Source organism: Magnusiomyces paraingens (assembly GCF_902498895.1).
Source record: "Magnusiomyces paraingens strain CBS 517.90 genome assembly, contig: contig4, whole genome shotgun sequence".
In the NCBI taxonomy this organism is placed as follows: Eukaryota; Fungi; Ascomycota; class Dipodascomycetes; order Dipodascales; family Dipodascaceae; genus Magnusiomyces; species Magnusiomyces paraingens.
In genome coordinates this window covers 1,969,441-1,988,531 of record NW_022474070.1, presented here as the reverse complement: position 1 = coordinate 1,988,531, position 19,091 = coordinate 1,969,441, and the positions used below count along the sequence as shown (strand labels likewise).

General features: G+C 43.9%; 4 protein-coding genes across 4 annotated transcripts; 3 read left to right on the top strand and 1 right to left on the bottom strand.

The window, feature by feature from the left end:
* Nucleotides 1–653: 653 nt before the first annotated feature.
* On the top strand, nucleotides 654–1,669 carry SAPINGB_P005383 (uncharacterized protein; the record flags this gene model as incomplete). The annotated part of the gene is made up of 3 exons (XM_032000097.1): nucleotides 654–841; nucleotides 974–1,328; nucleotides 1,385–1,669. 3 exons carry the CDS (start codon nucleotides 654–656, stop codon nucleotides 1,667–1,669), a joined length of 828 nt encoding a protein of 275 aa, XP_031855988.1.
* Nucleotides 1,670–3,848: 2,179 nt separating this feature from the next.
* On the bottom strand, nucleotides 3,849–11,668 carry SAPINGB_P005382 (uncharacterized protein; the record flags this gene model as incomplete). Its single annotated transcript, XM_032000096.1, has 9 exons — nucleotides 3,849–4,868; nucleotides 4,942–5,319; nucleotides 5,369–5,852; nucleotides 5,903–6,690; nucleotides 6,775–7,494; nucleotides 7,593–8,028; nucleotides 8,081–9,199; nucleotides 9,271–9,943; nucleotides 9,994–11,668. The coding sequence occupies 9 exons, from the start codon at nucleotides 11,666–11,668 to the stop codon at nucleotides 3,849–3,851; spliced, it is 7,293 nt and encodes a 2,430-aa protein (XP_031855987.1).
* A 430-nt stretch (nucleotides 11,669–12,098) lies between these two features.
* Nucleotides 12,099–16,682, top strand: SAPINGB_P005381 (uncharacterized protein; the record flags this gene model as incomplete). The annotated part of the gene is made up of 6 exons (XM_032000095.1): nucleotides 12,099–12,101; nucleotides 12,250–13,206; nucleotides 13,371–14,084; nucleotides 14,169–14,433; nucleotides 14,520–15,272; nucleotides 15,364–16,682. 6 exons carry the CDS (start codon nucleotides 12,099–12,101, stop codon nucleotides 16,680–16,682), a joined length of 4,011 nt encoding a protein of 1,336 aa, XP_031855986.1.
* A 276-nt stretch (nucleotides 16,683–16,958) lies between these two features.
* On the top strand, nucleotides 16,959–19,039 carry SAPINGB_P005380 (uncharacterized protein; the record flags this gene model as incomplete). Its single annotated transcript, XM_032000094.1, has 2 exons — nucleotides 16,959–17,475; nucleotides 17,607–19,039. 2 exons carry the CDS (start codon nucleotides 16,959–16,961, stop codon nucleotides 19,037–19,039), a joined length of 1,950 nt encoding a protein of 649 aa, XP_031855985.1.
* Nucleotides 19,040–19,091: the final 52 nt, after the last annotated feature.

Below are 19,091 nucleotides of genomic sequence, written 5' to 3'. Positions count from 1 at the left end.
CCCGTCCTCAAGTTGAGGGGGGAAATGGACTTGATGCAGTGCTCGTCTCGTCAAATAATACCTCCATCGTTACGCCGCAGTCATTTTTGAAGACTCGACGACGCAAAGATCAAGAGATTGAATCTTGATAACGGGCTATTGTTGCAGGGGGGCTGTTGGAATATATGTCATGGTACTATCGTGTATTTCAACATTATCCCATAATATTTTTTTTTTCCCAATTACACTCTCTACATTGTTACATTATTCACTAGCAACTACTAGCCCATTACCATTGGAGTTACAATAATTGTTACAATCAAGACTCCCTATTGCTAAAGAAAATTTTCAAGATGCTCTTTTAAATTTTCTTCATTACAGAAACCTTTTCTTTTTTTTTTCTCTTTTTTTTCTCGCTACTCTAAATTTACGCAAAACTGTTTTTATTAAATACTCCTTCAGCTTTCAGCTTATCAATCGTATTTACTTATTAACTCTTGCTTTTAGGTATGATAGCGAACTTTTATTATTTTATTATTTTATTATTTTTATCATTTATATAATTCTTATATACACTCTAAATTTACGCAAAACTGTTTTTATTAAATACTCCTTCAGCTTTCAGCTTATCAATCGTATTTACTTATTAACTCTTGCTTTTAGTCTTCTCCGCTATGTCTAATCACGGAAACACTACAGGAGTCAATGAAGGACCCTCATCCTTCGAGTCAGCCAGCACTGGAAGTTCTGTTGCCCACTCAACATCTGAGACCCATTCAAAGAACAACGCCAGCTCTTATGAGACATTCGCCGATCTCCTGTTCATCGTCAAATTGATCTCGCTGACCGTTCTGGATTTACCGTTAGACAATTAACCATTGCCAACATACCAGTTTGTTCCGAAGGATGTGAAGCTGAATTAAAAGTCTTAGCAGACTTGACAGCTTACATTAGAAACTCAAACTTCAAAGCTAGTCCTCCCCCATCCCAAAAGGTTTTATTATCTTGACCAAGTAGAATTTGCTTACAATTCCGCACCACAGTCTACTATTAAGACATCTCCATTTGTCGCTGATCTTGGCTTTCTACCTCGCCAACCTGCAATGATCCGTCCACCATCGGATGCTCGTACACCCTCAAATGTGGAAAGTCTACAAGTCAAACTGAAAGCTATTCTGTTACGTACTCAAGAGTACATGAGTTTCTCACAGTTGAGTCAACAACGACAAGCTGACAAGCATCGTCGTCCTGTGGAAATTAAAGTTGGTGATTCTGTTCTTATCCACCACACTAGTTTTCAGAGCCCTAGCAATAGGATGTTGCCACTTTTCGTCGGTCCATACACCGCCGTTAAAGCAATTGGGGAGGAAATGCGTTTGAATTGGATTTACCCACTACTGTTAAGAACAACCGTGTTTTTAATGTTTCGAAATTACGCAAATATGTCAAATCTGATGAATACCCTGCTGAGATTAGACCTACTGAGGATTATGTTAAGAAGAACTTGAACCGCATTGCTAGCGTAGCCGCTATGCAAAATGGTCTTGTCTATCTACAGTTCACAGATAGCCTACCTGGACATTGCGTCGCCATTTCAACAAGTTTTTGGAATACTATGCCTGCCGAAAAAAGGATACCATTATTCAAAGCTTACATGGTTAGAATCAAAGCTCGGGACGAGCCTTTATGAAAGGAGGGAAAGTTGTAAAAGATTAACAAGCAACAACCAAGACAAATAATTATAAATGTCTTAAAGATCAAACTTGCAATCAACCAAGACAAATAATTATAAATGCTTAAAGATCAAACATGCAATCAAAATAAATAATTATCGATAAATGCTTGAGGATAAAAATACATTAATCTAGATTAAGATTAAGAAGTGATTAAGAAGGAATTATTAAAGAGAATCGCTTGAATATATATAGTCATATATTTCCATAAGTTTTTATCAGTATCTAAAAAGATATTTACATCAATACAATAAGTTTTATATTAAACTATTAGCTTGGTTCTTTCTTTGGACAATCCGACTTTACTCTCATACGATAACTCCATTACACAATAAATAATAAGAGGCCGTGTGGTCTAGTCCACCTGTGTCAAAGAAGCGGAAAGTCACATGATAAATCCGCGAATTAAAAATTGGCCGCTTTTGTAATCCGGGTTTTTACCCGTACCCTGAATATGCATAGACACGATTTAGGCGATTTTAATCAAAAAAAATAAAAATGAAAATGGATAAGAAACAAACTAATTGATTTTTCTTATCTTTTCATTAAAGGTTCGGACCATTAACGACCAAAAATCTACAATATCTTTTCCAGTATTTTCATAGCTGCAATTTTAATCAAAATGAGTTTAGTAGGTTCAATTGCAAATGATGATTCTTCCGAGCACAATGAAAGCATTGTTGAGATTACTGGGGAAGAAGAAGAATTTAATTTAGTCCACACCTTGAACTTGAACAACAGAACGAGAGAGGCCAATCATATGAACTTAGATGAAGAGACTGAGGTGATTTCTGGCAGACTACATATTGTTATGGACAATCTGAGGACTTGTTTTTATAGAGCGGAGCAAGATGGGTTTTCAGAAATAAATTATGACCTTTATTTATCTCATAAAAGGCTTTTGCAAGAATCGGATGCATTAATTGACAAAATAATCATCCAAGATAAAGTCAAAGAAAGGCCATTGGCTAACAAAATTTTTTCTTTTAAAACATTCTGCTAGAGCTCTCAATGCCACTTTTCGTTTTGATCGTCTCGAAATACTGGAACTTCTTACGCTTTTGGACCTCACAGAGTTCAGAAATAAGCACAAAACAAAAATCGCAAACCCAAGAAGGCATACTACTGTGTTTGTCTAGGTTTTCTAATTTCATGTCATATAGATATCTTTCAGAAGTGTGGGGACGGCCTCCTTCAACAATCAACCATATTGTAAATGATTTTATTGACTGTTTATACAATAATTATGGCATGCTGTTGGATTTCGAAAAAATCCTTTCCTTACCTTTTGAGATGGGGGAGGACTAGCTTTGAAGTTTGAGTTTCTAATGTAAGCTGTCAAGTCTGCTAAGACTTTTAATTCAGCTTCACATCCTTCGGAACAAACTGGCACGTTGGCAATGGTTAATTGTCTAACGGTAAATCCAGAACGGTCAGCGAGATCAATTTGACGATGAACAGGAGATCGGCGAATGTCTCATAAGAGCTGGCGTTGTTCTTTGAATGGGTCTCAGATGTTGAGTGGGCAACAGAACTTCCAGTGCTGGCTGACTCGAAGGATGAGGGTCCTTCATTGACTCCTGTAGTGTTTCCGTGATTAGACATAGCGGAGAAGACTAAAAGCAAGAGTTAATAAGTAAATACGATTGATAAGCTGAAAGCTGAAAGAGTATTTAATAAAAACAGTTTTGCGTAAATTTAGAGTATATATAAGAATTATATAAAATGATAAAAATAATAAAATAATAAAATAATAAAAGTTCGCTATCATACCTAAAAGCAAGAGTTAATAAGTAAATACGATTGATAAGCTGAAAGCTGAAAGAGTATTTAATAAAAACAGTTTTGCGTAAATTTAGAGTAGCGAGAAAAAGAAGAGAAAGAAAACAAGAAAGGTTTCTGTAATGAAGAAAATTTAAAAGAGCATCTTGAAAAATTTTCTTTAGCAATAGGGAGTCTTGATTGTAACAATTATTGTAACTCCAATGGTAATGGGCTAGTAGTTGCTAGTGAATAATGTAACAATGTAAAGAGTGTAATTGGAAAAAAAAAAAAAAAATATTATGGGATAATGTTGAAATACACGATAGTACCATGACATATATTCCAACAGCCCCCTGCAACAATAGCCCGTTATCAAGATTCAATCTCTTGATCTTTGCGTCGTCGAGTCTTCGAAAATGACTGCGGCGTAACGATGGAGGTATTATTTGACGAGACGAGCACTGCATCAAGTCCATTTCCCCCCTCAACTTGAGGACGGGTACTCATACCCAGAAGATTCCTCAAATATAAAAACTGCGGCTTAGCCAGAGCTTTGGTAAAAATGTCTGCCACATTATCTGCTGAAGCAACAGCTTCAAGACGGGTATCGCCGGCTTTGACATGGTTTCTGGTGCGCATGTACTTGGTATCAATGTGTTTAGTCCGCTCGTGATGTTTGCTGTCCTTCATGAGATCCAGGACACCTTTGTTGTCCTCCATGATGACAGTCGTTGGTTGAGATTCACCAAGTTCTTCCAAAAGATCTCGGAAGTAAACTGCCTCACACGTGGCAGAGAAAGCGGCAATCAGCTCAGCCTCGGTTGTGGAAGTTGCTGTCAACTTCTGTTTGGCCGACTTCCAAGAGAAGGTTGAGGGACCATGAGAGAATGCAAAGCCTGAGATAGACTTCCTGTCGGGATCGTTTGCCCAATCGGCATCTGACCAGCCTCTCAGAAGCCGCGGAGAGGCCCCTGGTACATTTTTGTGATAGACAATTGCCAGGTCCTTGGTGCCTTTGAGGTAGCTCAGAACATGATATGCTCTATCCATATGAATAGCTCTAGGGTCACTCGCATACTGAGCAAGCTTGCCTGTAGCGTAGGCAATGTCCGGACGGGCCGTCTGTGCAGCAAACTGTAGCTTGCCAAGAATGCTGCGATACAGCGATTGGTTAGCTGGACGAGCATCGAGGCCCTGTGGGAAATCAAGGCCATGTTTCTTGGGCAACGGTATCGACTTAGCTGTTTGATTACTCAATTTGAAAACCTCAATCATGTCAGCAATATAATGTTCCAGATCCAGAGATATTGTCCTGTCGGAGTCCTGGACTCTGATTCCCAAGAATTTGTTAACACCACCTTCATCTTTGATGGCAAAGTAACCAGATAGGCCCTTGAAAAACGCTCGAATTCTCCCGGTACATTTGACGCCGTTAAGATGTCGTCAACATAAAGACCTATAATACTGAAGTCTTTGCCATTAATCTTGTAAAGAGACAGGGTTCTTTCTTGGCAGCTTTGTAACCTAGTGCTTCCAACTTGTCAACAAGCTTCTTGTTCCAACACAGAGGGGCTTGCTTCAGTCCATATAAGCTTTTATTCAGCTTCCAGACCATGCCAGGAGGGGTATTATGGTCAATTCCTGTTGGTGGCTTGACATAGATGTCTTCTTCTAGATCTCCATTCAAGAAAGCATTTTTAACATCGACGTGGTGCATCTCGCAGTTCTTCGCCGCACTTAGGGCGAAAATGAGACGAACAGTGCTGAATCTCATCACTGGCGCAAAGGTGTCAACATAGTCAACACCAAACTTCTGACGAAACCCCTGAACAACAAGACGAGCCTTGTAATTTGTCAATTGAACCATCCGTGTTGAGTTTCTTCTTCAGCACCCATTTGGTGCCAAGGGCTTTGCGACCCGCCGGGAGAGGCACAACTTGGTAGACATGATTTCCATCAATGGCAGCAAATTCCGAATAGGCCGCATCAAACCAGAAGCGCTTATCTTCTCTGTTGTTGGCTTCCGCAAGTGACCGTGGGTCCCTTTTTAGCTTCTTGCCAGGGTCGAGCAGCGCCACTCCCACATTCGGAAATCGAATGAAGGCAGGGCGATCCTTAAGATCGGCCCAATCTCTGTCGCTGATGAGAGCTCTAACATTCTCCACATCAGGAGCCGTAAAGTAGAGACCTGGTTTGCTAGATTCTGACACTTTGATGTCATTTCTTAAAATTGGAAGCTTAATGTTAATAGCGTTGAGTGTGTCAAGTCTTCCAGACGCCATGCGGGCTTTCACAGTTGGTTCTTCAGAGTTCGAGTAGATGCAGCCAATGCCAATGACATCGTCGGCAGCCCCGGCAGACGGATCTCCTGATGGGCTTGCCGATTCATCAACAAAAATAATTTCATCATCAGCAGGCGAAGAAACAAAGTTTCATGTAAGAAATCAATGCCGTCAGCTAAGTGTTCTGATGAGCCCTGGGAGTCAGAATTGTAGGGTGCTGCGGTTAAGATTTCATCGCTTGTAGCCTCAACTTCAATTTCGGGTGTGGAGGCGGGAGAGTGGGACGGCGAGTCAGTGCTAACGACTGAGTCTTCATCCACTGATGTTGAAGTAGTAGGGACATTGTGTGTTGCCGAGTGAGTGTGAGAAAGAAAGGGAACTGCATCGGGAGTGGGGTTGAATCTAAGATCCGGTGTACCCTGGAGGTGGCCGTGTGAGGCTCTCAGTGTTGAACGCTCACGAGGTGGCAAGCCATGTAGCAGTGACCTAGGTTCCGAGTCCAAAGCTGACTCAGAGTTCGAGAGTTTCAGTTTATCACTGTGCCGATCAGAGGAGCGAGAGCCCCAAAGTAAGCCCGATGCTGTAGTGGTTGGGCTTGCAGAGCGATTTCTTTTTCGCAGATTTCTTAAAGCTCCTAAGTCGATTCTTGAGATGGCTTCAGCCGCGCTGCGTAAGATATTGCGTTGTGCTATTGACAGCATGCGATTCGAAGACGAGGGAGGAGTGGTTTGATGATCACGACGAGAAGAAGAGCTTTCTAATGTGGGAGACGTCACAGCAGAGGAGGTTGGCGAAGTAACCACTGGCACCGAATGTGCAGATGATTCCGAGGACAAAGAAGCAGGAGTAGAAGGTGTTGTAGGAGAATCATTCGTGGCTTCATTTTCCAATCTTGGTGAAGAGCTTGAAGTCGAATTTTCTGAGGATACTTTCTGTAATAAATTAGTAGCCGAAGAAAAATTTTTAGATTGTGTGGTGGTGGAGAAAATTTTATTTTTCAAAGCCGCGCCACTTACTAGTGGAAGGTTATCAGTAGGCCGGGTAATTAGATTTGTGCGATTTAGAATTAATGAAGAATTTTCTTTTCGCGCCAGCCGCTGAAGTGCACTGTTAGGAACATAATAGCCATTTTGCTCAATCAAATCAGCCAATCTTTTGTTAACAACAACTGTGTCCCGAGAAGCTTCTCGATGACGGTGTCTGGACGACGGAGCAGGCACTTTCGCAGCACTCGCAGCACCCGCAGCACCCGCAGCACCCGCAGCACCCGCAGCAGACCTAGTAATTCTTTCAGTATCAGCAAGAGGCTGTTGGGCTTCTGCCGGAGCAGAGTGTTGGCTTGCTTGTCGAACAGCTACTTGCCCAGCAGTTTGCGAATCATGTTCAGAAGAAGAAGGAGGAGCTGCCAACAACAACCGTCTCGAAGGTGGAGCCGGAAGTAGCATATGTCGATTTTGTTGCACGGAGCTGTGCTGCACGTCGCTTGCATTGTCCCCAAAGCTTGTAGCGTCCCCTGCTCGCCCATACTCTAGCAGGAGCCTCTGAGTAGATGGTGCAGGCGGTAAGCGTGGGCGATCATTCTCAGCAGTGTCTCTCAGTTCACTGCCACTTCCAGATGCAGCAGTAGTAACAGTATCAGAACCACCAGCTCCCAGCAACAGCCTCTCAGAGGAGGGCGCTGGGGTAGCTCCGGTAGCTCCTGCCGTATACCTGAGGAGCCAGCCACTTGGCTCCGCCTACCGGCATGTAAACGACGATTTTCTGGCTGACCAGCCCGTTCCAGCGCAGATTTTAATCTCGCTAAATTTAGATGCCTCTTCCTACTACCGCCCACCTCAGCCATTCTGGCAGACCGATTTGCTGACGTCGTATTTTGTACTAGCTCGGTGGTGGCCCGTACAAGTTCCGCCGCCGCCAAAACCAGTTGATTGCTGGCAGGATTATTTGTGCTTGTAGCAGTACCTTGAGTGTCACCTAAAACTTGCGGCACCCCGACATCTCTCGCAGGAGCTTCCTCCAACTTAGTAGAGGAATCCATGACAACGTCGCTAGACGAAAATTCAGAATCTGATGAGTCTTCCAATTCGTCGAAACCCAGTATATGTTCCACAGACCCATCCATGTCTTCATCATTGGTTTCTGAGTCAACCGCATCCTGATTGTCACCACAAGATTGGTTCGCGGTTTCAACAGCTGAAGCCTCACGGATAAGTTCAGCAGTTCCAGACAGCGCAAGATCCACACTGTCATCCCTCATCCAAAATGTGTAGCTGTTTGGGAAGAGTCACCGGACTTGTTTGATGAGCCACCACTGAGGGCGACTGAGTTCCTGGAGCAAAGGCTTTCTGGAGCTTTACCATATGTTCAGAAAATGAATTTTCGTGAGAAAAATCTTCGTTAGTATCTTCGGAACCAGGGCGACCAGCTACGTTGGAGTTCACCGATCTCAAATCAGCATCATCAACAGCAGAATCTTCGAGCAATATATGATCCTCAGACTGAAGTGTATCTTTGTCGTCAGCAACACTAATTGATTCATCTGCAACCAGCTCCACATCAACATCTTCCAACGGTTGAAAAGAGTTTACAGTTATAGGTGTCGATGATGTAGAAGTAGAATCCTGGTCCTCCAATCTGCTGGATCTGTGGCTCCTTCCCTCAGAGCCCACATAAGTCCAGCCAAAGTTACCACCACCACCACCAGAGAGTGAAGTGGGAGAGTAGTCGTCAGAGTCAGATTCATCTTCACTTTCTGATTCATCAGTGGAAGAGTCACTGTAGTCAGGGTCACGATTTCCAACCTCACTGTAGTCAATGAGAATGTCACCCTCGTAAATTGGCTTTTCGCCAAAAAATTTAACGCCAGGCAAGACATGGTCACGAAAGTTGCCGTGTACACAGCGCCGAATGCGCTTGTTCTTCGTAATGCATAGAAAATTCTTAGGATTTAACGGGTCGGGACCCAAATACAGAGCAGGCTCGCCCCGAGGCTGAAGGGTCCCTTTGAGTTTCTGAGACTCAGATTTAATGACAAAAACTAGGCAGCCAAATGTGTGCACTAGTGCTATAGGTGGTTTTCTGCCCGTAAAGGCTTCATAAGGTGATATACCGGCTTTATTAACTATGGAGAAATTATATACCTGCACAGCGTAGAGCCAGGCAGAGTCCCAGTAGATATTGGCCCAGAGTGTCGACTGCATCAAGGCTCTAGTAGATATCTCACGAAGTGTGCGGTGGGCACGCTCAATTTTTCCATTTTGTTGGTGTTCATCAGGAGCAGTTAAAATATGAATGACGCCCCAATCTGCCAAAAATTTTCCAAGTGTGCCAGAGATAAATTCACCACCATTGTCAGTAATAAGCTTGGTGGCCTTGCCGTCAGCAGCACGGCGAGCAGCTTTGGGCACAAACTGCTTAAAGAACTGGATAAGTTTCCCAGAGCTTCATCCTTAGATTCCAGAGCAAAAGCATAGATGTAACCAGAAAATGCATCAATGATATTCAGCATGTACCTGGCCCCTGAAGAGGCAGGACCTATGGGACCGACGAGATCAGCATGAATCTGGGCTAACGGAGCCGTGGATTCAGAAGCTATATGCTTATCCGGAGAAGTGAACCGCTTAATGCTTCTTGACGTGCCACATATGACACAGTCCTTGATCAACTCTTCGTCACGCTTGGTCACCTCAAAGGGAGGATCAGCAAGCTTGGCTAAATGCTTCACCGAAGTCAAAGAGCAATGAGCAAACCGAACATGACAGTCAAGTGCCTGCGAATTCAACACGGCCTCCTTTGCAATAAATTTGAGAGACGGTGAGAGGACAGGAAGTCCCTTTCCAACAGCGAGAGCTGATTTATCAACCTTCCTCATAGCTTCTGGTCCTTGTCTGCAAATCTGATCCCAGTCAATTGAATTTCCTGAGAACTTGAAGGAGCCAGTTGGAGGTACGATATTCCTAGTAAACTTTACCGGAACAATGTTGGCACAAATGTGAGACTTGGCATCTCTGGCACCACCAACCCTACCAACCTTTTCCTCACCAAAATAGGCCAGACAGTCCCCACTTGGGACCGTATGAAAAGAAACATCGTGCGTGCGCCAGACAGAATCAGAAAACAAATTGCTAGACCCAGCAGGAAAATAAAGTGCGTCAGCAATATGGCAAATATTGGTGCCACCGTCACCTTTTAATACAACAGCAATTTTACCTTCCCTTCTAACACGATGTCGGAACCACCATAGGAGCTGATGGTTTTGGGGCTGCTGTATTTCTCATACGACACAAAGTAACTGTTGTCTGAGATAAGATGACCAGTAGCATTTCCAGAATCAAGAACATTTGGAAGATTTGTTTCACCCACAGAGGCGATTTGGTTGGCAGGTGGAAGAAAAGCAACTGGCGAATAATCACTGCTTCCGCCGTCATTATCAAATACGTCTTGGATAGCCCGAGCAACCGAGCAAAGAGTTTCAACATCGTCGCGAGCCACCTCAAGATATTCGGTAGCTTTCAAGGCAGCAACTCTGTTTTGACCATCAGAGTTCGACTTTCTAGCTTGCTTGTCTTCATTGTTGCGCCTCTTGTTGCCACCGGACCCCTTGGACCACTGCTTCCCTTTTCCTTGCTTGGTATCAGAGTGGCCAGCTTTCTTCGAGGTTTCCTGCTTGGATTCCTGCTTGGGTTCTTGCTTGGGTTCCTGCTTTGGCACCACTTTTGTTGAACCGTCAATAATTCTTCGACCTTTTACGAAGGCTGCAGAAGTTGCTTCAACTAGCGCTGGGATTTCAACTGAATCACAGGGGCTCCATCCTCCAGATCTTGACTTGAAAATGTCGACAAACTTGGTAATCCCCCAGAGATGACTCTGAGGATCTTCGCGAGCAGCTGCTGAAACCTTGTTGTTATTCAGTACTGCTAAGATAAGGTCACGATGAAAGGTGCCATCTGGGTTGTTAAAGAAATATTGCTCCACTACAGAGGCCCACTTGGAAGCTTCAGTAACAGTAGCTTGTATTTTGGTTTCAATTTCACTGCTGGTGAGCCCGGAGAAATAACTAGGACCTGGAACTCCTACTGAGATAGCTTGCGTCATCGCAAATACAATGTTAAGCTCAGGGCTTGGGGATATGCGCAAACCAATATGATTAAGACGTTGGTAAAATGAGAGCACTCGCCCCAGGTCGGCGGGCTCTAGGATTTCGGGATCTATACGGGCCATTCTTTTTCCTGGTTCAAATAGGACCCCCATGGCTTCTTCCCGCACAGACGCCGAATCCATAGGTGGAGTTTTTAGAAACTCGGGCGACGTGTCCCACCGGGCCTGTTCAGCTGCAGCCAGGTTAGCTGCAGGCGTGGTTTTTAAAATGTAAGCCTTGAGTAGTTCATCAAGGGCCCTCTCAAACCTGATACCGTAACCAAGCTGAAGGGCAGTATGGCCAACAATTGGCTTATAGATATAGTTGTTCCAAAAACTCCGGCCGCAGCTGTTAATTTGCCCAATAAGACCGTATATCCAAAAATCCAATTCACTTTTGTAGAGAAATTGTTTGAAATTTGGCGCTTGAGAAGCGTCAAAGGAGCTCATAACCTTTTGAGATGGGGGAGGACTAGCTTTGAAGTTTGAGTTTCTAATGTAAGCTGTCAAGTCTGCTAAGACTTTTAATTCAGCTTCACATCCTTCGGAACAAACTGGTATGTTGGCAATGGTTAATTGTCTAACGGTAAATCCAGAACGGTCAGCGAGATCAATTTGACGATGAACAGGGAGATCGGCGAATGTCTCATAAGAGCTGGCGTTGTTCTTTGAATGGGTCTCAGATGTTGAGTGGGCAACAGAACTTCCAGTGCTGGCTGACTCGAAGGATGAGGGTCCTTCATTGACTCCTGTAGTGTTTCCGTGATTAGACATAGCGGAGAAGACTAAAAGCAAGAGTTAATAAGTAAATACGATTGATAAGCTGAAAGCTGAAAGAGTATTTAATAAAAAACAGTTTTGCGTAAATTTAGAGTATATATAAGAATTATATAAAATGATAAAAATAATAAAATAATAAAATAATAAAATAATAAAATAATAAAATAATAAAATAATAAAATAATAAAATAATAAAAGTTCGCTATCATACCTAAAAGCAAGAGTTAATAAGTAAATACGATTGATAAGCTGAAAGCTGAAAGAGTATTTAATAAAAAACAGTTTTGCGTAAATTTAGAGTAGCGAGAAAAAGAAGTGAAAGAAAACAAGAAAGGTTTCTGTAATGAAGAAAATTTAAAAGAGCATCTTGAAAAATTTTCTTTAGCAATAGGGAGTCTTGATTGTAACAATTATTGTAACTCCAATGGTAATGGGCTAGTAGTTGCTAGTGAATAATGTAACAATGTAAAGAGTGTAATTGGGAAAAAAAATATTATGGGATAATGTTGAAATACACGATAGTACCATGACATATATTCCAACACTTTCGTGACCATGTCTTGCCTGGCGTTAAGTTTTTTGGCGAAAAGCCAATTTACGAGGGTGACATTCTCATTGACTACAGTGAGATTGGAAATCGTGACCCTGACTACAGTGACTCTTCCACTGATGAATCAGAAAGTGAAGATGAATCTGACTCTGACGACTACTCTCCCACTTCACTCTCTGGTGGTGGTGGTGGTGGTAACTTTGGCTGGACTTATGTGGGCTCTGAGGGAAGGAGCCACAGATCCAGCAGATTGGAGGACCAGGATTCTACTTCTACATCATCGACACCTATAACTGTAAACTCTTTTCAACCGTTGGAAGATGTTGATGTGGAGCTGGTTGCAGATGAATCAATTAGTGTTGCTGACGACAAAGATACACTTCAGTCTGAGGACCATATATTGCTCGAAGATTCTGCTGTTGATGATGCTGATTTGAGATCGGTGAACTCCAACGTAGCTGGTCGCCCTGGTTCCGAAGATACTAACGAAGATTTTTCTCACGAAAATTCATTTTCTGAACATATGGTAAAGCTCCAGAAAGCCTTTGCTCCAGGAACTCAGTCGCCCTCAGTGGTGGCTCATCAAACAAGTCCGGTGACTCTTCCCAAACAACTACACATTTTGGATGAGGATGACAGTGTGGATCTTGCGCTGTCTGGAACTGCTGAACTTACCCGCGAGGCTTCAGCTGTTGAAACCGCTAGCCAATCTGGTGATGACAATCAGGATGCGGTTGACTCAGAAACCAATGATGAAGACATGGATGGGTCTGTGGAACATATACTGGGTTTCGACGAATTGGAAGACTCATCAGATTCTGAATTTTCGTCTAGCGACGTTGTCATGGATTCCTCTACTAAGTTGGAGGAAGCTCCTGCGAGAGATGTCGGGGTGCCGCAAGATTTAGGTGACACTCAAGGTACTGCTACAAGCACAAATAATCCTGCCAGCAATCAACTGGTTTTGGCGGCGGCGGAACTTGTACGGGCCACCACCGAGCTAGTAGAAACTACGACGTCTGCAAATCGGTCTGCCAGAATGGCTGAGGCGGGCGGTAGTAGGAAGAGGCATCTAAATTTAGCGAGATTAAAATCTGCGCTGGAACGTGCTGGTCAGCCAGAAAATCGTCGTTTACATGCCGGTAGGCGGAGCCAAGTGGCTGGCTCCTCAGGTATACGGCAGGAGCTACCGGAGCTACCCCAGCGCCCTCCTCTGAGAGGCTGTTGCTGGGAGCTGGTGGTTCTGATACTGTTACTACTGCTGCATCTGGAAGTGGCAGTGAACTGAGAGACACTGCTGAGAATGATCGCCCACGCTTACCGCCTGCACCATCTACTCAGAGGCTCCTGCTAGAGTATGGGCGAGCAGGGGATGCTACAAGCTTTGGGGACAATACAAGCGACGTGCGGCACAGCTCCGTGCAACAAAATCGACATATGCCACTTCCGGCTCCACCTTCGAGACGGTTGTTGTTGGCAGCTCCTCCTCCGTCTTCTTCTGAACATGATTCGCAAACTGCTGGGCAAGTAGTTGTTCGACAAACAAGCCAACACTCAGCTCCGGCAGAAGCCCAACAGCCTCTTGCTAATACTGGAAGAATTACTAGGTCTGCTGCGGGTACTGCGGGTGCTGCGGGTGCTGCGGGTGCTGCGAGAGTGCCTGCTCCGTCGTCCAGACACCGTCATCGAGAAGCCTCTCGGGACACAGTTGTTGTTAACAAAAGATTAGCTGATTTGATTGAGCAAAATGGCTATTATGTTCCTAACAGTGCACTTCAGCGGCTGGCGCGAAAAGAAAATTCTTCATTAATTCTAAATCGCACAAATCTAATTACCCGGCCTACTGATAACCTTCCACTAGTAAGTGGCGCGGCTTTGCAAAATAAAATTTTCTCCACCACCACGAAATCTAAAAATTTTTCTTCGGCTACTAATTTATCACAGAAAGTAGTCTCAGAAAATTCGACTTCAAACTCCTCACCAAGATTGGAAAATGAAGCCTCAAATGGTTCTCCCACAACACCCTCTACCTCTGCTTCTTTGTCCTCGGAATCATCTGCACATTCGGAGCCAGTGGTTACATCACCAACCTCCTCTGCTGTGACGTCTCCCACATTAGAAAGTTCTTCTTCTCGTCGTGATCACCAAACCACTCCTCCCTCGTCATCGAATCGCATGCTGTCGATAGCACAACGCAATATCTTACGCAGTGCAGCTGAGGCCATCTCAAGAATCGACTAAGGAGCTTTAAGAAATCTGCGAAAAGAAATCGCTCTACAAGCCCAACCACTACAGCATCGGGCTTACTTTGGGGCTCTCGCTCTTCCGACCGGCACAGTGACAAACTGAAACTCTCGAACTCTGAGTCAGCTTTGGACTCGGAATCTAGGTCACTGCTGCATGGTCTGCCAGCTCGTGAGGGTTCAACACTGAGAGCCCCACACGGCCACCTCCAGGGTACACCGAATCTTAGATTCAACCCCACTCCCGATGCGGTTCCCTTTCTTTCTCACACTCACTCGGCAACACACAATGTCCCTGCTACGTCAGCATCAGTAGATGAGGACTCAGTCGTTAGCACTGACTCGCAGTCCCACTCTCCCGCCTCCACAACCGAAGCTGATGTTGAGGCTACAAGCGATGAAATCTCAATTGCAGCACCCTACAATTCTGACTCTCAGGGCTCATCAGAACACTTAGCTGACGGCATTGACTTCTTACATGAAACTTTTGTTTCTTCGCCTGCTGATGATGAAATTATTTTTGTTGATGAATCGGCAAGCCCATCAGGAGATCCGTCTGCCGGGGCTGTCGACGATGTCATTGGCATTGGCTGCATCTACTCGAACTCTGAAGAACCAACTGTGAAAGCCCGCATGGCGTCTGGAAGACTTGACACACTCAGCGCTATTAACATTAAGCTTCCAATCTTGAGGAATGACATCAAAGTGTTAGAATCTAGCAAACCAGGTCTCTGCTTTACGGCTCCTGATGTGGAGAATGTTAGAGCTCTCATCAGCGACAGAGATTGGGCAGATCTTAAGGACCGTCCTGCCTTCATTCGATTTCCGAATGTGGGAGTGGCGCTGCTCGACCCTGGCAAGAAGCTAAAAAAGGGACCCACGGTCACTTGCGGAAGCCAACAACAGAGAAGATAAGCGCTTCTGGTTCGATGCGGCCTATTCGGAATTTGCTGCCATTGATGGCAATCATGTATACCAAGTTGTGCCCCTCCCGGCGGGTCGCAAAGCACTTGGCACCAAATGGGTGCTGAAGAAGAAACTCAACACGGATGGTTCAATTGACAAGTACAAGGCTCGTCTTGTTGTTCAGGGGTTTCGTCAAAAGTTTGGTGTTGACTATGTTGACACCTTTGCACCGGTAATGAGATTCAGCACTGTTCGTCTCATTTTCGCCCTGAGTGCGGCGAAGAACTGCGAAATGCACCACGTCGATGTTAAAAATGCTTTCTTGAATGGAGATCTAGAAGAAGACATCTATGTCAAGCCACCAACAGGAATTGACCATAATACCCCTCCTGGCATGGTCTGGAAGCTGAATAAAAGCTTATATGGACTGAAGCAAGCCCCTCTGTGTTGGAACAAGAAGCTTGTTGACAAGTTGGAAGCTCTAGGTTACAAAGCTGCCAAGAAAGAACCCTGTCTCTTTTACAAGATTAATGGCAAAGACTTCAGTATTATAGGTCTTTATGTTGACGACATCTTAACGGCGTCAAACGTACCGGGAGAATTCGAGCGGTTTTTCAAGGGCCTATCTGGTTACTTTGCCATCAAAGATGAAGGTGGTGTTAACAAATTCTTGGGAATCAGAGTCCAAGACTCCGACAGGACAATATCTCTGGATCTGGAACATTATATTGCTGACATGATTGAGGTTTTCAAATTGAGTAATCAAACAGCTAAGTCGATACCGTTGCCCAAGAAACATGGCCTTGATTTCCCACAGGGCCTCGATGCTCGTCCAGCTAACCAATCGCTATATCGCAGCATTCTTGGCAAGCTACAGTTTGCTGCTCAGACGGCTCGTCCAGACATTGCCTATGCTACAGGCAAGCTTGCTCAGTATTCGAGTGACCCTAGAGCCATTCATATGGATAGAGCTTATCATGTTCTGAGCTACCTCAAAGGCACCAAGGACCTGGCAATTGTCTATCACAAAAATGTACCAGGCGCCTCTCCGCGGCTTCTGAGAGGCTGGTCAGATGCCGATTGGGCAAACGATCCTGACAGGAAGTCTATCTCAGGCTTTGCATTCTCTCACGGTCCTTCAACCTTCTCTTGGAAGTCGGCCAAACAGAAGCTGACAGCAACTTCCACAACCGAGGCTGAGCTGATTGCCGCTTTTGTTGAGCATGCAATGTTGTCGCAGACTAGTGCAGTTGATAATGCACGTGAGTTTGGGTGGGAAACTATGGTTGATAACCTATGTTTATTTTAGTTTTAGCCGCATTAGGTTTAAGCCCTTATGTGACTGTGGTTACCCTCCTTAATTTGTTACAAAGTTGAAGTGTAATACAAACCCACTCAACTTTGGGACAACCCAAATGAAAAAATTTTCACCACTGCAAATTTTTCTTTTCCTTGGGTATATAAGGAAGGTTTCTTCCCCAACTTTTATAATTTTTTCTTTTCCTTTTTCTTTCTTCTTATATAACTGTTTTATCTTATATATTTCAATATATACTTTTCTTGGATAATATTTTCTATTATTATCATGACTTCCCGTGTCACAGTTCAACAGGTTATGGGCCGCACTTCGGCTTATATTAATCTTACTTCCTCTGAAAAACTCACTCCTCTCAACTATCATGTCTGGGCTACCAAAATTCTTTTGGGTCTTCGTGCTATGAATAATGGTGTCCATCTTTATGTCGAAGCTGGTACTGTCAATCCAGCTGCCAATGAATCCCTTGAAGACCTCACCGCCTCGCTTGATACCGTCGTCCATGATGTCATCCTCAACAATATTTCTCCTGAGTTGATCGAACATGTTAATGATGTGGCCATTAGAGGCCGTGACCTCTGGCTTTACCTTCATCAGGAGTATAGTCAACTCCAACCCGCCGATGTCATCTCACTTATGAAATCCCTCTATGCTGGCAATATTGATGTTGGTCCAAAGTTTGTTTCTTCTGTTCGCTCTTATGTTGCTACCTGGCGTTCCATCTACCAATCATTGTCGCCTGATTCGGTCGTGGCCTTCAACGCTTTGGCTTCAATGGGTCCCAATTGTGAGCGCTTCATCCAGTATGCCTTGGAGCACCGCTTTGATAGTAACAACAATACTGACAACCTTGATATTAACAACTTCATCCGAACACTGATAAATGGGCCAAGTTGTTGAAGATTACTGGCCCTCCAGCTACTCTTTCGACTGAAGCGTTCGTTGCTTCATCAAAGAAGTACAATAACAAATCTAAGGGTGATGGTATCAAATGTTTCCGTTGTAAGAGGCGTGGTCATACTTCCAACAATTGTCATGTCTCTTGGGAAGAGGTTCAGGCTGCTCGCCAAGATAATAAGGATGACAAGGAATCTAAGGAGGCTAAAACCTCAAGAGGTTGGTTTGCTGAGACTATTGATGAATTTTCTGAGATAGTTGATGATGATCCATTTGTGAGTTCCGCTTTTGTGTCCGAGACATCTGTTGTTTCTGAAAAGTTTGGTAACAGTTGTTCCGAGTCGTTTGATGATTTGGAATCCGAACTTTTTGATTCTTCTGAGCCGTGTGTCGGCGATGAAGATTGTTTTGTTAGTCAAGTTTCTGAGTATTGTTCAAACTCAGGACTTGATATTGATTCAGTTGGTAAACCGTTTGTTGGTTCCACTGATGATTCTTGTTTTATTTCTGAACCGTATGTCGGTTCTACTGTTGTTTGTTTGGAGTCTGAACCGTGTGTCAATTCAGCTCCTATTTGTTTTGATTCTGAATCGTTGGTCGATTCGGATATTGTTCCTTTTGATTCTGAACCGTTGGTCGGTTCTTCTTTTATTTTTTGTTCTGATTCTAAACCGTTGGTCGGTTCTGATGATGATATTGTCTTACCTTGTTTTGATTTTTTGGTGGATTCAATTACTGAACCTTCTCCGCCTATTGTTAAACCTATTGTTACACCAAAATCCCGTTTTTCTCCATTCTTTTACTTATCTTTTGTTACCATCATGTTGTTTTCCTTGATTTTAATTGTCGTCTGGCATCCTTTTTCAATCTTGGATTTAAGTCATTCAGTCCATCACGTTTTTGTTGCTGAATCTACTACTTCTGCTGAGGCCAACTTAGTTGTTGGGTCTGATTCTTTTGACTTTATCCATGATACCGGTGTTACCAGTCACATTTGCAATAACATCTCATATTTTTCTTCTCTTCGTCCCACTTCGGCTACCATTCGTGGTCTTGGTTCTGCTACTGCTGAGGGGGTTGGCGACATTGTCGTTGATCTTCTTGGTAAAGATGACCAGCCTTGTGACCGCGTTGTTCTTCGAGATGTTTTATATGTTCCTAAGATTCCTCGCAATTTATTTGCTGCTCGTCGAGCTACTGCTGGTGGTTGTCGGTTCATTCAAGACCTTAACCATATTTCTGCTGTCGAAAATGGCGAAACTCGAGTCCACGCCATTGCCATGGGTGACTTGTACTTTTGTCGTTTCCGAGTTGTTTTGCCTTCCAAGCCAGTCCATGAGGTGTTTGCTGTTGAGTCGTCTGCCAATCTTTGGCACAAGCGACTTGGTCACGCCAGTGTGGACGTTCTCAAGAAATTATCTAAAGTCACTTTCTGTCAAGCCTACTCATTTTGAGGTTGTGGATAGTCATAAGTGTGACGCTTGTTTGGGTGGCAAAGCCACAGCA